Source organism: Barbus barbus, assembly GCF_936440315.1.
Source record: "Barbus barbus genome assembly, chromosome: 43".
Classification (NCBI taxonomy): Eukaryota; Metazoa; Chordata; class Actinopteri; order Cypriniformes; family Cyprinidae; genus Barbus; species Barbus barbus.
This window is the reverse complement of record NC_136721.1, coordinates 1,360,617-1,379,420: the sequence shown is the minus strand read 5'-3', so window position 1 is coordinate 1,379,420 and position 18,804 is coordinate 1,360,617. Positions and strand designations below refer to the sequence as shown.

Here is an 18,804-nt window from a genome sequence, read left to right as displayed (position 1 = left end):
TTTTTATTACAAAAATATATAGTCTATCCAGGAAAGTTATTTTTACTGATCTGACCAGGGGTGCATTTCCCAAAAGTAACTATGGTCACAAGTTCTGTCGTTACAAATAGAGTTCAGTGGAAATAACGACCATAGTTAGCTAACAATGGTTTTGAGAAACGCACCTCTGATTTGTGCCACAAAACCCCCATGTTGAATTTGCCCCCCTCCACCCGCAAAACACCACTGATTTTAACCCCAAAGGGCTGGTGCTGAGACAGAGAAAGACAAGCTCAGATCTGTGCTTTTTATATTTCATAACTGTTTCAGACATTTAAATACACTCCACTTAAGTAAAGAAAAACCCAAAAAACATTTAGTTTGTTAAATAGGCTACATTTCTATGGAAAGCATGTTTTATTAATGGATGACATGTTTTATTCTAATATCAAATACACATTGTGTAGGTTTACTCTGTTTTTCTCCGAGCTAACTGACCATTTCATGTATTTCGGGAGAAAGAGGTGAGGTGATGGTGTGCTGCACAATCCTGTATTAAACTGAAGCGCTGTGTTTGGGTTTCTCCTAAAGCTGGCCATTCTGAAGGCGGTCCCCAGAGGCATGTATGATGGGCCTGTGTCTGAGTTTTTACCCATCTCGAGGGGCGGCACGCCATCTGCCTCCGCCCGTACCTCACCCACCAAAGGCCCTGTGAGGAACCTGCACCAGTCTGGCTTCACACTGTCAGGTAACCCTTGGAAATTATGTCTCAATTTCATACAGCAGACTTCTTTCGGATGTAATTATTGACGGGGATGATTTATGTGTCTTGCACTTCTGGCAGATAGTGGGACAAAGGCGTTCCTGTAGCTCAAATAATAGACTGGAGCTACAGTAGCAATGCCAAGGTCATGGGTTTGATTCCCAGGGAATGCATGAAGTGATAAACAAAGAATCTTGAATGCAATGTAATTCGCTTAGGATAAAAGCCAAATGCATGAATGAAATACAACAGATGCAGAACCCAGTGTTCATCCATAAAATGTTTGGTTATTTCTAGAGTGACAAGTGTAAATATATGCATTGAAACTCTTATATAAACTTTATATACATTTTGTCTTGTTTACAGCTCACAATTCTGAGTTTATATGTCCCAGGTCTGTTTTTTCTATATTTCTTTTTGCCACAGAATAAAAAATAAAAAAGGCACATTTATATCCTACAATGTTTGCACATTTATATCCTACAATTGTGAGTTTATATCTTGTAATTCTTAAGGAAAAGTCAGAATTTTGAGGTAAAAAGTTGCAATTACTTTATTATTATTATTTTGTTATCTTGTGGCAGAAATGGGCCTCTATAGAAATATGCAGAAAAAAATGCATAAAACAAAAATCCCAAAACATTGTGAATGTTCAGTAACAGGGTTGACACAAACATGCTCCGAAAGCGTGTTTTTTTTTGTTTTTGTTTTATCTCTTAGTACATAATGAAAATATAATGCATATTTTCAAAAGATAATAAACATGTAAGTCTTTCAAAGTTGTCGTTGTTTATAAAGTTGTGCTTTCGTTTTAGTTTATTGTGAAAATACGTTTACAAAAGCCCCAATAAATAAATAACAGAACATAAAAACAGAGAGCCTCCATTTAGTAACATTTTGGTTCATGTCTGAAGAAAATATGTGACCCTGGAGCACAAAAGCAGTCTTAAGTCGCTGGGGTATATTTGTAGCAATAACCAACAATACATTGTATGGCTCAAAATTATCCATTTTTCTTTTATGCCAAAAATCATTAGGATATTAAGTAAAAATTATGTTCCATGAAGATATTTTGTAAATTTCCTACTGTAAATATATCAAAACTTCATTTTTGATTAGTAATATGCATTGCTAAGAACTTCATTTGGACAAATTTAAAGGAGATTTTCTCAATATTTAGATTTTTTTGCACCCTCAGATTCCAGATTTTCAAATAGTTGTATCTCAGCATGCTCTTGTGGGAAGATAGATTTTTTAATTAATATTAAATCAAAATTTACATATAATTTGACAAAATCTAATGGAGGTACACCAAAACTGAGAAACACTATCAGAATGACTTCAGTCTATTTCCTAGTCAGAATCGAATGCATTTCTAAGCATATCAGTTCCAGATTTAATGTACTTCACATTAGTTATGGCAAACCAAATTTTCACTGACAATCTCACACTCGTTCATGGGATTGTAGCTCTTTCCCTCATTAAAGTCATTAATTACAGTATTTTTTTGTTTTGCATCAAAGTGTGTACAGCTGGGATCCGCTGGCTGGTTTGGTTAATGGCGTATAGCGCTTTAATGAAGGCTGTTTTTATATCTGTAGGTCCTGAGGAAGCCCCCATCAGACCGGCTGGAAGACGCATCGTTGTGCCTCCTGGTGGCCGCTCCAATATCATCTCCCTCAGTTAAACATAAAGAGCATGTAAGAGAGAGGCCAGGATCAAATCAGCCGTGTAGAAGTAAGGTGATTAGTCAGGAAACGAAACGTAAAACACTGAACTCATGCCTTACCCTCCATGATTTCCTCCTGCTGAGTGACTGAAGATCAGTAGTCCACCTCTGAGAAAGCAAAGCATTTAGTGTAGCGTAATGTTCATTTGTGTGTTTAGATAAACTGAATTAGAAGACATTAGAATTACCGTAAAAACAACTTTGGTTTGGATGGTCTGTGATGTTTCTGAAAGGATATTTTCCAGGCGTTTGCGTTCAGTAGAGGAAGGACTACTGTGGTGTGTTTCATAGGGCTTCGTCTGTATTCCCTCATAAGCTTTATTTGCGTACATCAGCTGTGATTAGTTAACGTTACTTTGTAAATGAAGTTAAAGTGTTGAGCAGTTTTTTTTTTTTAAGTATAATAAAGTTGAATGTTAAGGAAAACCATGCAATGATATACCGGTGCAGAATATTACAGGACATTCACATGCTGTACTGCTTTCATGATCCGTCTCACTGAAGATATAAAAAACATTACGCATCCGTCATGTGAAGGAATAGTTGAACTTCAGTCAAACACGTTGAACCTCGAAAAAGGATAATTTTTTTGCAAAATTAATGATGACAACAAAGCCTGCAGGAGAAAGATATTCGCCTTTTGCATTTCAGTTCAATCTCAGATTATTGAAGGATGATTAAAAGGTGCTACAATGTCTTTTCTTAAATCACGCAAAGTGTAAGTTTTTGATATCTAAATCTTTTATGTGACTTTGGTAGGAAAGCTCTCAGTTAAGGGAAAAAGACAGTTCAACATACTGTATGTTAGATGCCCCAAATAACAACGGCTAAAGTGATTTACCGAAATAGGTTGTTTATTATATTTATGTAGGTTTGATTGTATTACCTTTCTTTTTTTAACATCCAAGTCAAAAAAGCAGGTGAAAATGAACATGTGATGTGCAAATTTGCTCCTCAATAAACAGAAGTTACAACTGACTGCCTGTGAATGATTTCTCAGCTGCTCTTTATATTTATTAACTCACGGTACAAGGAAATCAGAAGTACCAAAACATACATTATACATGGAAAGTATAACCACACAACAATCACCAATGACAATGTACAGCAGAGACTGGCCGTAAACATGTCATGTGCGTCTGAAATGTTCATTACATGTCTTCAGACTGAACCGCACAGATTTCCTGATTATAGGGAATATCAGAGTCAGGATCAGACAGGTCTAAAGATCCTCACAGAAGATCCAACCTCAGGTCAGTGAGGGAAAAGGGAAATTTCTCTTGATATTATTATCATTGAAAAGCGACCGCATAAAAGGGTTTTCATGCAGCTCTCAAACCCCCCAAAATAAATGAGAAAATTCACATTTTGCATTTGTATAGCAATACGTTTTGGAATTAGTTTTTGGTTCTGTTAGGCTATCAAGTCCAATTAGCTGTATATTCCCTAACAGTAATAATAATAATAATAATCATATATAAGGCAGGTGATTTCATATGTGTATGGCTTAAACTTGACATTTTTAATATTTCTCAGAATTGTTTTTGTTGTTCAACAGCACTGTGGGTAGATTGTCTGTAATATTTCATATTCATATGACCACTAGATGGCGATATTGATTCATTGTTGTATTATTTTTTTCCAAACCTCAAAAAAGAGCTGCTCTCTAAGATAAAGGTTTGGAAAAGGTTCTGGTGCATTTCTGCCAAAACATTATTAACATTAAAGTTTATGAGAATTTTTCTTTAACGCTAAAACACAATGCAATTTGTAATTTAAAATACAGGTACAATTTTCACATGTGAAAATAATAATAAAAAACTTTATATTAACAGAATATTAGGCCCTATTTTTACAGACTTTTTTTAAAATATATGAGCCAGACATTGTGCGAATATTCCTAGGCTGTGCAAACCTTAGACTTGTCAGATGATGCTATTAAATGATTTTATTATTATTTGATCTGTACAGTGTGGTCAGTGTCTTAATCAGCAGCACAATGTGATCCAGTAATGCTCTCAGAGGCATGAATGACAGTTTTCTGCAGCTCTGTAAGGTTCACATCATTTGAATGAATCACAGAGGCATAAAGAGGTGAAATGAGTACCTTCGCATTCTGTTCTCTGCATTTGTATGTTAAGAAGCATAGCTTTATAAATCATGATGAGCGGCTGGAGTCTGATCACTCGCTGAGTCAGACAGCGGTAAATCTTCACGTGCCTCCAGACGCATTAGAGAAATCCATTAAACTAGTAAGGCACACATTTCACAGCCAGATGCAGAGAGCATCATCGTTCAGTTCTTTCTTTATATGTGTGATTGTGTAGTCAGCCCGGCTAATGCAGAGCACGAGGGTCACACCAGGTCGATGCTTCCATCCAGAATCCATCATCTTCTCATGCATTTGCTGGGGTCCAGGGCTCTCCACCGTTAGCTTCGAGAGAAGGAGGGTCCAGATGTTAGCCTGACAAACACTGCTGTACGTTGTTGTTCTGTCCATCTTGAATGGCTTTGTTTGTCTCTTCTGCAATGAGGTTGTTTGTCTCAGTGTCTGCTTTGGTTTTCCTCAACCTCCAAAACAGAGAAAGGACAACAAAACTAGACATGCTAAAGTTTGACTGTTCAAATCTGAAGTTGTTACCTTAAGGCAAGGTTATTGCAGTAAACTGAAAAAAAAAAAAAAAATGCTACTTGAAATAAATGTTAACTGAAATGAAATAAAAATATTCAGTTGCCAAAACAACCTTTCTCATTTACATTTAGCTAAGGTAATGTGCTAAAATAGCTACTGAGCTACTGAAAAATATAAATTAATATTAATACAAATATATAGAAAAACAATTCTAATAAAAATGGGAGAAACACAACAAAAACTATTAAACGTTTGCCTAAAATGACAATAAAAACAGAAAATAACTTTTGTTATAATAAATGCCTTTTTACTTCTCTTTAAAACGAGAATATTCATTAATTTCCTTCAATTAAATGTTTTGACAATCAGGTTGAAATTGTTTCATATAAAACTGCATTTTGAGTAAATTAATGACTGTGTTATTTACTACTGCTACTGCTACTAAAACCATATAAACTATATTTACTTAACATTGGAGACTTATGCATGAAACTGGACATGACACTGATAAATTGTCAAAATATGTCTTACTTCTCCCTGTTGAAGACGATGAAATCTCTTTGGACAGTCTCCAAGCGCTGCTGGAGTTGCCCATTCTGTGTGATCAAATGAAAAGAATGAGTTATAATGTTTCACATGAAATAATACTAAGAGAATGGCTTGTGAAGCAGGGTCGTAACCAGCATAAACACTGAAGGGGACAAATTCCCCTATAATAATGGAATATGGACAACTTTAAAAAAATAAATAAAAAATAAACATTTTGCTCATCGTCAAATGATTGAAATGGCCAATCAAATCAAAGAAGGCGGGGTTTAACAATGAAAGTGTGAGATAAAATATAGCTAAACATTTAATATCTTACAACTGCTTTTGCGACGTTTTGAATTGAAAATACACTATATCATTTATGTAATTAATCTAATGTTATTCCTAAATTTAATGTGAGACATTAATAGAGCTGTTTAGGCATAGGCATACGATTAAGAGTCAATGTGAATATTTTGAAATAAAAATATTATTTTTGATTACTTCATATATTCAGGTATTATCTTTATTTCTTTATTCTCTTTAAATTATTTAGATAAAAGGACCATTACATTTGTGACAGAATCTCCCTCTCCAGCCTTGGAATGACAATATATTAAAAGAAAGTGTAAATATAACATTTATAATAAAGCATATATTAAAAAAAAAAATAATAATAATAATAAGTTCTGTAATGAAACTCAAGGCTGATATGTCCTTTATCTGTTAGTAATCATGTCATTATCTACACGGATCGATCGCGTCAGCAGCCAATGAGGTTGCTGCTCAACATTCAAATTGGCCAGTGTTTGCTGTAGAAGTTGCAGCGTGAGCGCACATCTGAAATCAGCTTTTTTTTTTGTAAGAAACATTTTACTCCATATCAGTGTGTGCATATTGCGTGAATTTTTAAACGAGCAATCGCCAGCGATGACCAGTTTTAAACTAAATATATTGTTTAAAGGGGTCATATGATGTTGCTAAAAAGAACATTATTTTGTGTATTTGGTGTAATGCAATGTGTTTATGTGGTTTAAGGTTCAAAAAACACATTATTTTCCACATACTGTACATTATTGTTGCTCCTCTATATGCTGCGCCTTTCTGAAACGTGTTGATTTTTACAAAGCTCATCGTTCTGAGAAGCGAGGCGTGCTCTGATTGGCCAGCTATCCAGTGCGTAGTGATTGGCCGAATATGGAAATGTTACACCCCTCACCATATTGTGATTGCGATGACACATAAATAATAAAACTCATTATAAACGAGGCATTTGTTTTATCCAGTGGAGACATAATTACTGATTATAATGACTTATTTGTCTTTTTACGCGTCGCGTTGCATCGCACCGCATAAACATTACCATGTCTGCATTTGTGATCGGAGAAAGGACAAATAACAAGCACTACTCTACACTGCTCAAAACTCACGTTTGAATCATCAGTGGCAGAAACAAACTTACAGGCTGAGAGTCAGAAGCCTGTCCTTGCAAAATTGGAATTGCCCCACTTTATAGAAAAAGCCTTTGAGCACAGCTGGCAGGCTACTCTTCCAGGTTCAGGGAATAGTCCTCTGTAAAATGCACTGGGACACACTCTATTATTTGGGTTGAACTGTTCTGGAACAGTGCTGTAAATACAACTTAACCACTGATTTCTAGTTGTGTCAGTTGTAATTGCTGTGAGGTACGCCGACTGAGCTATATAAAAAAGGGTTAAAGTAAAATACTAATTCTCACTGTATACATTTTCAACCGGGGTTCGCCATTTAGCTGTTTAACCTGAATGGCACGTTGATTTATTTTCAAGGTCGATGTTTTCATTAGCGCGGTGATTTCAGATGCACACAATGCCACGCTCCTGTAGCTATATTACCATGCTAATCTCTCTGAGAGTCGACACAGAAATATAACTATGAACATTCAAATAATTCCAGGCTTTCAAGAACTGAATGTATTTCAGGGCTTTTATAACCAGCACATGTGGTTTTGCATTTGTTCGATTTAGCTAGTTTTTGTCCAGAAACAGTGACAAATATAATATTTTAGAGCTTGACAAAACACATTTATTCTAGAAATTGACATTAATTTTCTGTGTTCCGTTACTTTTAAAATTCTCTCATACAGTTACCAGGTTTTTCTCAAAACCATGACACCTGTCTTTTTTAAATTAAACAAAGATAAGGTATCTGTCTTGGTTTTTAACCTAGCTTTTTTAAAGCTTGTTTTGTCTTATTGACTTTCCATCTTCAAAAAGTACACTTACATATAGATGACCTCAAAGCTAAGATGGACTAAAAGTCACTGAAGTGTGAATTTATGAATGCACTCTTCTGCATTTTGTGTTGTTTTGTCAGGTCATTGCAGTCAGAGAAGTGTTATCAGTTTGACTGAAGCTTCCAGACGATGAGTTTGCCCTCCTGCACTCGCTGTCTTACAGATCTGTCGCTGACTACAGGTGCTACAACAGCAGGCTGTCAGAAACCAGACAGGACTGCAGAAAGGGGCCTTCTGGAGCATTCACACTGACAACTCTTCATGACAGTAAAGAAACCACGCATCCTGCAGAGCTTCCCCTTTCATCAGATGGTGTGTGTTACAGACGTCTGAAGTCACGTATTTCATGAAAAGTTTGTTTACACAGACCAATATACAAGGTATGCAGGCATTCAGCGATTCTAATGGATTTTATTTAACTTTTTTTTCTTTCAGCTCTGGTCACTTGAGGGACAAGCTAGGAAAATGCACTGGTAATTTTCTGCCAGAACCTTGTCTGTTAATTTTACGGACATCTGCATTAACCCTAAAACACAACGCAAAGAAGTGCAAATTTCAAAATACAGGTAAAACACCAGTAAAAAAAAAAATATGGAAAAAAAAAAGAAATCCTTCATATTAAAACAGTACATTGTGCCTGGATTGTTTTTACAGTCTATAAAAAATATTTTTATGTGCAAGAAATTATTTATTGTCAAATTAGAGTGAATTTTTACACTAAGGATGTGCAAAATGGCTGAAATCTTTTAAAATAATGCAAAACAAGTTTAAAAATAAGCTAAACAAATTAATTAATTTAGTTTATTTTAAATATTCCTTTAACAATTGTTATTTGGTCTTGGCAAAACTGGTTACTGTATATGAAGAAATTTAAAAAGTATGATTTCTAGACATTGAAAACTGATGCTAATTTCTAGAATGAATACGAATTTATTTTAGCAATGTCAATCGCTAAAATATTTCAGAAAATGCTCTTTCCTGTTTAATGCTGTGAAGCTGATTTGAAACAATCTGTATTGTATAAAGCACCATATATTAAGTGACTTGTTTTGACTTTACTTGAATTGAATAGTAAACATAAGATTCGGTATTCCTCGTTTTACATCAGCTTTTACAGGTAATACAAACACTAAGCATCATGTAAACCTGCAGTAATAAAGAAGTAAAACCGAGGCTGCAATTTCATTATTTAACAATTTAACATGACCAAGAAAAAACAACTATGATTGATCATCCAGATCCTTCAACTGGATGGTTTTGGCCAGAATAAGCTGCAATGTGCACCAGATTTAAGCTGATAGTTAAAAGTATGTCTACTAGAGACTAGCATGAATTGAGCATTAGAGGGCCATAAATGTCTCCAATATAACACAAAATGTGTACTGCAAAGCAAAACAACAAGAGCTGCTGCCGGTGTAAATGTGTGCAGTCATGAGTTTGGGTGTGATGAGGCATCAGCAGGTGTCGAGTGTTTAGTGCTTACTCCAGAAACCCAGCCACGACTCCATCAGCGCAGGGATTTCCTTGAGTAAGCGTGACTGATGCTTAGCATGCTACAATCCAGCAGAGACCTCCTTCACACTCCATCCAATAAAAAGCTCTTTGAAATTCAATCACAAGCTGCTGAACACACATTTTGTCATGTTCCGCAGAGGAAAGACAGACAAGCACTGAGCTTTGACATTAGTTTTAGAGAATCAGTGGCTACTCTGTTAGGTTTTGGGATTGACAACCGCATTTACTTACAGGTGTGAATCTCGAAATGTCCCACTCACACAGCAGCTTACAGTAGCGTCTCGAATAACTTTCTGCATGAACGTGCAACGGGAGTCTTATCACTTTCTGACATGTCAAGAGTCTAATCAAGCCATGAGTTCATCCGTCAAGTCTTCATTAACCGACAGCAGTAATATTTGGGAGAGGAGCAGAGCCTTTGAGTCACGTGCAGAACACCAGACTGACGAGATCGGCTCTGCTGGAGACTACGGGCCAGATTTACTAACAGCTTGCGCCAGCGCAAACCGTCTTGTGGCGTTAAAATAGTACTGTCAAGATTTACAGATTTAAGAATTAGCGTTGAAAAGGCGTGGACCCAGTTATTTTTGCGCCTGACCTTAATGAATATGCATTTGTAGGAGTTTCCATTTCAGATGCAAAATTTATGGGAGGAGAGTGTTAAAATGAATCATGAAACATGATTTACTAACGTTCACGCTTGTCAAATTACTGGTATTTGCACCATCGTTTAACAACGCCCAGTCTTAAAGCTGTGAATTGCGCTGGTCATTATGGAAATTAGATGTTGCATCTGTGTTCTTTAATGTGCGTATTGTCAGTAAATCACACGCAGATCTATTTAGTAAATCTGGCCCTTGATCTAAAACTTTCAGATGAATTTCTCCGTCACTGTAAGTTACCGTAACCCATCATGAAATCACGCAACACACGGTAGACGCACATTTGTGCAGCAGAGCGGCTCTCTCTCACACTGTGTGACGTGACAGACAACTAGTTTTCCAGTCCTGTTCTGTTCAAACAGCACATGTTTTCCGAGAATGCGGTTGTCACACCCGTAAATAACTGTACTGTGTGTGAATGTAACCGTATTACGGACTCAAATACAGGACTGAACCGTATTCTGCTGGTGTGTGAACGTGGCCATTGTTGGGGTTACGCAACACAATTAACGTGAGCTACGTACTCAAATGACTTTTCCCAAGTAACTAACTAACTTTTCCCTAACGTGTTACTTTCTAATTTACAAGCAAATATCTGAGTCACTTTTTCAAATAGGGTAACTGACATGTATTGACTGACAGCTCTCCTGTCCTCATGTTGAAAGAAATCTGGAGTAAGTGCAGAGTGTTGTGTGTGTGTTGTATGAATATGTATTTACTCATCTCACTGCACAAAAACAGATTCGGTATTCCTCAAAATCAATAAAAACTGTGAAAAGCAAACTCAGAATATGATGCAAACCTGCAATAATTGAAGGTGCTGTATGTACATTTTTTTGACTGTACTAAAGCATAAAAACCCGTGTGGGAGTCTGAGGAGGAGGCGGCGGGAGAAATACCTCTTATCTTTATTAAATGCTGAAGAATGTTTAACTTTCTTCTCCTGCGTCCTATTCTTCATGTAATGCAAAATGGCAGCAGAGCTCTGTCCTCTACTGTATAGACATGAATTTACATTTCCTTCAGCCTGACGATTATTCCCTTCACTTTTGATGTGAAAGGACTTTTACATTTGCCAAAAACAGAACTTTTAATATTACAAACAAACAAGCAAAAAATATGTTATTTCCATAAAAAGTAATGACATTTTGTAGCATAATGCAATATTATAATGCATTATTATTAAAAGTAATTTTCCCCAACACTGGTTGTAACTATGTGACATTCCTAATAATCAGTACTGAAGCACAGACAGAAGAAAATATCAATGGAAGCAGTCACTGTGGGATGCTTCTCTTTATTTTGTTCTCACAACAAGAGTTCAATTTTCCGCTGCATTTATCTGTGATTGGATTGAGCTCATCTCTCCATACATTACAAACTTCAGTGGGAGGAGAGAACTGAGAGGCAGTCAGGACAGATGGAGTCAGTGGGAGGTAGTCTGAGAGAAGCAGATACTGTACAGGACGCACTGGTCATACTGTATTGATCTTCACTGCTTCAGAAAATGTGCTAGCTCCAGCTCCTACATTCTTTCTTTCATTCTGTGAAGTACTCTTTAGCATACTTTTAAAAAAGTATATGTATTATAGAAAAACTGGTCAGCTGTGCTTGCTGTTTTTAAATGTGCTATATAAATAAAACAAACTTGAAACTTGAAAAACTGTACTTTAAGAAAAATAAGCCTGAACAGAATGTAATGTTTTCTGACACTTAATTGCATGTTATTTACAATTAAATGGTAACTTATTATAAATTGAATTTATATTAAATGCGGTTAGTTGAACTTAGTTGTCATCATTTACTGTCCCAAACCTGATTTTTTTTTTACAAGAATATATATATTTTGAATCATTTTGATAAAAAAAAAAAAAAAAAAAAAAATTACTATGGAAGTCAATGGTTACCAGGGGGGAGAAAGAAAAAAAGACTCAGACAGGTTTGGAAAACAAGATGAGGGTGAATAATTGATGACAGTTTCCATTTTTGGGTGAACTATCCCTTTTAAGATCAAGATTGCTCTTTGACCCACTTAAATACATCGTAATTTCGTAATTATTGTGTAGTTAAGTGTACTGCTGAATGTACTGACAAGGATTTATGCTGATTTAAAATATACACTAATAATTTCTATTGTCATATATTTAAATATGTGTAATTACACATTTGAAATAACATTACAATTTAGTCAATTTGAAATATTTTCACATTAAATGCAATACTGAATAATTCTCTTCAGTGAAAATTCTGTGTAATGTAGCTCAACCCCCCCCCAAAAAACAAACAAACAAATAAAACAGCAAAAAGATCAAGTAATTAAATCACTGTGCAAAAACAAAAAAGTTAATGTTTCTAAATGTCAATGATTCTGATCTCCCGTTGCACAAATCCTTCAGAGAAATGACTCATACTGACAAACAAAGAAGAGACCCATTGCAGAAAAACTCAAGGGAAACATGGTAATGTAATAAACAGGGCTTCAATTGTTTTGTCTTGTTGCATAAAGATTTTTTTTTTAAACAAAGACTGTGGCGTGACTGTTATGTTCTTAAGTAATGACAGTGAGATGCTACCTGAGGAGATCCATCAGAGCCGCTCTCCCTGGTCTTCCTCGCCAGCCTCTTCTTCTTCTTGTGTAATGGTTTGGATTCCAGGATCATCTCCTCCAGCTCAAATGTGGGGTCACAGTTTAGTCGCCGCCTCTGCCATCATAGAAACACTCATTTATGTACTGTACAATGTACACATGAACAACTGGATATTTATTGGCAAGTACTCTTTCAGTACTACAGTTACACTCTTGTGAAAAAGGACGATTAATTCTACTGAATGTGCATTTATAGTGTACTGCAAATCTTATAAGTATTGTTTTTTAAACTGTATTTGCAGATGATGTAATATTGACGTAACATTATTTACATGCATATAAAGACAGTACACTTTCATGACAATTTTTAATGCACTCTTTTTAAACTTTATTCATTTGAAATTATGTTTCTATAATCTCTTGCTGTGCTTTAGAGAAGTACACTTATTTTTGTGTTGACTATGTATGCGTGGGGGGCAGTGCCAAGCGCTATTTGGTCATTTAATTGGCGTGATGGTATAAGGGCTTCAGACATTCGTCACACCGAGGATGTTCCCATAGCGATGAGGTCATCCCAGCATTGAAGTGAACCTAGGAAGGGGAACTGTATTTTTAATGTAGTTCCAGACCACGTCAGTAAGAACTCAGTCCTTTGTTCACTTCATTTTACCGTGGATTCATTTACAAACAAGACACAATTTGATGCGGGATTTTCAAAAAGATAAAAACTAAAAGACAACACTCTGCCGACTATATTGGATCCAACAGTAAAGTCGCAACACAAGTGTGAGTAACTGTTTTTATTATGTGGTCACTATTGTTTTGTCTGATAAACAATATGAATGTTTGATATGAGTATTTATGTGTTTTGTTAACCTAAATCACAGCAGCATCCATCTATGAGGAATATACGCTGTCAAATATACATAACTATTAGCCAATCACAGCAGTGGGCCTTTACTTCCGAGTCTACAATCCACCACGTCTATTCTAACAGAGCGTTCTGATAAGGGGAGTTAAAAACAGGAAAAGCTACTTCCACTTCGTTTTTTTATGTAAAAATCTTGATAATGTTATAAGTGGACCTCAAAGAACAGTAAAAAAGGAAAAACAAAATCACTGTAGTGTTTTTTGATATTACATTTAAAATCAATATATTTTGAATGTTCTAAATTGCAGCTTTATCATTACAAATGTGTAATGACAAATAAATTTAAAATGACATAACAGCGAATTTTAGTTTAGCATAAATGCTTGTCAGTACATTCAGTAATTGTCTTATACAATACAGTGGCCCTAAAAAGAGTTCAGACACAGACATCACACTTCAAAATGTCATCACATTAGATATGCACAGATATATTCAAGTAAGTGGCTAAAATAGTGCCAGAGCTTTTCTCAGATCTCACAGACAGTTTTGGAATTTATCATTTTTACAGTGCTTTCCAAATGGCATAAATAATGCTTATGGTCACTCTGAATGCAGAACGATCAACACAACCAAACAGAAATGTTCAGAACCACATACAAAAAAAAGTCTCCTTAAATGTATGCTTTTGTAGAGTTTAACTTTGCTCCCAAGATTCACTGCATGAAAACCTCTCAGTCCAGACCAATCATCATAAATCTGCACAAGGTTTGCCAAGCGTAGCGTAAATTAAACCAGCTGAACCTGCAAACGCGCTCTGTAAGCAGAACATTGTGAAAACCCTCAATCGTGGTTTTATAAATGTCTTTATTATTGTGAACACCTGGATTTTTTATATATTTAAAAAAAAAGACATACTGCTGTTATTATACTGTACATTTATATGATCTGTTATTCTATGCAGTGAACATGAACAGTGTAGAATTTCTCAGTTTTATTAATTAAATTAATATATACAAGATTTACATTATTATTAAAATCAAACAACACAAAGACTGCATTCAAAATTTCTCAACATTGTTTAATATATATATATATATATATATATATTGTGTTCAATGGCAGAAGGAAACTCATACAGGTTTGGAACAAGGTTAGGATTAAGATAAATAAATGATGACAGTGTTCATTTTTGGGTGAACTGTGCCTTTAAAGCAGATCCATATCTCAGTTCAAATCATTCATATCCGGAATATGTGCATGTCTCTTTATTTGCAGTGCGCGTGTGTGTGTGTGTGTGTGTGTGTTATATACTTACATTAGGGAGGAAGCCAGGTGGGATTTGTTTGTTAAGCACAGCATCCCAGTTGACATCAGAGAGGTACTCCAGGTCCCGGAGCTCCGAGAGACTGGAAATCCTCTTCTGAGCATCTACACACAACAGCTGACAACAGAAGCAAACACACTGCATATTTCATACGGTACTAGATCATGACTGATCCTAAACATCAAATAAATAAAGCATGACTACAGTGCTGTTCGCGTGATTAATGTTACCTTATGTAAGAGTGATTTGATCCCTGTAGACCAGGCGGCGGTGTAACAGGGGTGCGCTTTGTGGAAAGTCTGCAGGATCTCATTGGCTGGTGTGTTGGCGCGCATGATATACGGCCTCTGCAGAGGTCAAACCAACAGTCGATGAAACATCTATTTCTTGTTCAGTTTGATTCTCAGCAGTGCATGAGCAGGGTTAGTAGGGCTTACGCTAGCTAATATGGCTCACCATGTTCTGAATTGGTTCTTGTGCTAATACTGATCTCAGATCAGATGGTTGAGAGACCCTCACCTGTCCACGGAGAAGCTCATATGCAGTGATCCCTAAAGACCACCAGTCCACTGCGAAAGAGTAATCCGGGTGTGTTCCCTCGAACGACTGGAACAGTTCTGGGGCTGCAACAACAGACAATAAAATGAATGCCAATTCAACAAATACTATCAATATTGTTATATATCATTAATGTTATTTGTACAGCCCACGTGTTTAAAAAAAAATAGCATGGTTTATTGCTAAAACTATTCTAATTCCATGCTACTTTCTGGTCCCTTTTGTTAGTTTGGTAAAAGTCCTTAATTTCAGTGAACAAATTAAAACATTATTATCTAGCTTTTTTTTTTATTCAATTATATTCATTATTAATTGAGTTGATGGCATTTGTTACATTTTATACAATGAATACACCTCTTTCTCAGGGTAAAACTCTTTTGATATCACTACAACATTTACAACAGGGGCATTTTCAAGCTCAGACGCAACGTTTTGCTACGGTTTCCGGGTTGAACGACATGTTTCCGGGAAACGGTGTGCAACAGGGTTTGAGATACCGTTTCTCTTGTTTGGTGGGTGTGTCAAAAATGTCAGCCCAATCGGCAGCAACATGTATATAAACCACGCGGTATTACAGTTTTTTCAATTGCTAACATCCCTTTGGCCAATTTGTAGTCACATTTTCAAAACTCTAAACACAATTAACACAACATCCGTCTGTCGTGACCATACCATTAACACAATTCATGTTGTTTTCACACAATATTCAGACAATTAACATGTTTCTAAAATGCTTAAATGTTCTTTTCACACAAGCTTACCCCATACCAAAAATCATGGATCTTTCTTATGTTTTTACAAATGCTTAAACACCGCATGACAGAAACGAAGACCTAATGTTCCAAACTTTAAATATAGTGTAAAGCCTCTACTTCTGCAACAAAAGCAGCTTAAAAGAGCTGCTAAGAATTATTTTAATTATTAATAATTGAGAAATGGCTGACTCCAATCTTAATGAATAATTCCAAGTCTTTCCATACATGGCCATGCACAATAAAAAGGCACTCTCTGGATTGGTTTTGTTCAAAACAATACAGAAAAACACAGAGAAGCATAAAAATAAAGACAATGTTTGAAGTAGGGAGAGTTGGATGAGGGAGAGGAATAGTTGGGACGAGGAAAAGGACTGGTTGGACCAGGGAGAGGACAAGATGGACTAGGAAGAGGAGTAGTTGGACCAGGACTGTCTGGTTTGGTTCAGCTACCAAAACAGACATTAAGAGACTACAGCAGACAGCCAGGACTGCTGAGAGGAATATTTGTGCCCCCCTGCCCAACCTCCAAGATTTTTACATCTCCAGAGTGAGGAAAAAGGCTAACAAAATTACTTTGGACCCCACACACCATGCCCACTCTCTCTTTGAACTCTTGCCTTCTGGTCAGCGAAACCAACCACCAGAACAGCCAGACACAAGAACAGTTTCTTAATGCAGGCTATATTCAGCCTGAACAATTTTAAAACATTCATAACAATACATTGTCCATCATAACTGACACATTTATACAGAGAAACCCGAAAATTGTTCATTTGTGAACTGCACATTTGTAAATAAATGATCTGTTCATTCATTCAGTCATTTTTTTAATCACTGACAGCTATTTAATTTGCCCAGTAAAGCCTTTACTGTTGCATTTATGTCACATTCTATAAAGTACTAATGACCCTTCATTATGCTGTATACATACCATCTAAAATAAATCCACTTACACACGCAAAAATGAACTTGCTGGCTGAATTATTATTATTATTGTTGTTGTTATATTTTTTAATGGATCTCATATTGTATGTTCTATACAGGTCGAACTGAGACATGATAAGTAATGCAGTTTTTGTAATGCCATTAATTGTTAGCATTTTGACAGTCAATGCACTATAATTGACTACATGTTCCTGTTGGATATAAAACCAGTGCTAATGTTTTGACCGAATGACTAAATTTCTAATCAGGCTTGTTATGTTTTGATAGGGTTAGTATATGAAGAAAAAGGTATTCAGCATTTTGAAATGTAGAGTTTGTATTTATTTAACAAAATGTGGTTTTGGCCAGAAAATTAACTATTTGGCTAACTGTGTGATGTAGGTGTATTGCTCGGTTAAGAGTTTAGAAAGAGTACTTTAAGTATTGGAAAACGCTTGTTAGTAATTGAAAAAACTGTAAAGAGACAGCTCGCACAATGGGTCCAAGTGAAGGCGTTTAATATGTGTCCGCTGCAGCTCGGTTTAAGCAACAATTGAAGATATTAGAAGATATGTTTGTTGTAAGCATTTTATAATAACATGGCATATCAACATGATGATGATTTTGTAAGTATAAGTAATTAACATCAAAATTAATTCACAAGAGCAAGTATATTGTTTGCACATGTCTATTTACATTAAAGGCAAAATAACTGAAATAATAAGAGCACAAGTATAGATCTGGAACTTCTTTAAGTCTGTCTATATATCATGTAGTAATTGCAATGTCTTCTGGTCCACATCCTTTCCTTAGGAGATGGTTAATGTAACATAAAAATACTATACATATTTATATATTTTGCTATTGTTTTGTGGAATGAGACTTTCATAAACTTTTCTATGTTCCTCTGATTATATAATGGTGAATATTACAATATGATAGCACAACAACAGTGATCAGCAATAATAATCAGCCTAATTGTTGGATCACAATAATTAGGAACCACAGTTTCCACAAATCCCTTGACTCGATTGGGATGTTCTATTTATTCTGGACAGCAAGAGCAGTGACTGTAACATCGAGCGTATTTTGCAGTATTAAACATGCTGATTTCATCAGGCTCAGAAAATTATTCAAAAAGAACACAAAGAATGGCCTTCTCAGCTGCCATAGTTGCAACACTTAGTTGTCATCAGAACAGGGTGTTCAACGCACCACCGTTTCCGTTTAATAAACGTTTTGCACCGTTTGCCAACAAATGCGCTGAGCGCTGTCAACAGATGAAAGGATAGTACGACAAAGATATCGCTTTCCTCAGGGGACATTCAAACTAATGTTTTATTGTGAATATGAGATTGAGCTGAAGAATGAATGCTGGATCAGGTAAATTAATCACACTCACTCAGTCCATCTCTCTCTCATAATACACAATACAACATCTCTGCAAAATACACTGCTTTTAATAAAGTAATACAATAAGCTTTTAATGAAGCAACTCACATTCCTTCTTTACTAGTCCTAAACTGATGTGCGAAATAGTAACGGAGGCTTGGGCTCAGCTGTTAAACTGTTAAAAGGGATTTGAATCAGTGGCGGAAGGAAGAAGTTCTGCACACAACATGTTTTTAAAGACACTCAGTGGTTATTTATTATTTATTTACACACTTGTGCTGTCGAACTGTTGTATAAATGCAATATCTCG

At 35.8% G+C, this 18,804-nt stretch overlaps 2 protein-coding genes across 2 annotated transcripts in view; one reads left to right on the top strand and one right to left on the bottom strand.

Moving 5' to 3' along the window:
• dpysl3 (dihydropyrimidinase like 3) overlaps positions 1-3,450 on the top strand; it is a 34,884-nt gene extending 31,434 nt beyond the window's left edge. The window contains exons 13-14 of the mRNA XM_079405977.1: positions 571-727; positions 2,344-3,450. Coding sequence (XP_079262103.1) covers positions 571-727; positions 2,344-2,429 — 243 coding nt within the window. The 3' untranslated portion in view covers positions 2,430-3,450. The remainder of the gene's footprint in view (positions 1-570; positions 728-2,343) is intronic.
• Positions 3,451-4,930: 1,480 nt separating this feature from the next.
• The window catches only part of stk32a (serine/threonine kinase 32A), a gene marked incomplete at its 3' end in the record, with an annotated part of 50,917 nt that continues 37,043 nt past the window's right edge, over positions 4,931-18,804 (bottom strand). Inside the window, exons 7-12 of the mRNA XM_079404522.1 lie at positions 15,385-15,488; positions 15,096-15,212; positions 14,857-14,982; positions 12,657-12,785; positions 5,635-5,699; positions 4,931-5,042 (exon numbers count right to left, since the gene is read on the bottom strand). Coding sequence (XP_079260648.1) covers positions 4,931-5,042; positions 5,635-5,699; positions 12,657-12,785; positions 14,857-14,982; positions 15,096-15,212; positions 15,385-15,488 — 653 coding nt within the window. The remainder of the gene's footprint in view (positions 5,043-5,634; positions 5,700-12,656; positions 12,786-14,856; positions 14,983-15,095; positions 15,213-15,384; positions 15,489-18,804) is intronic.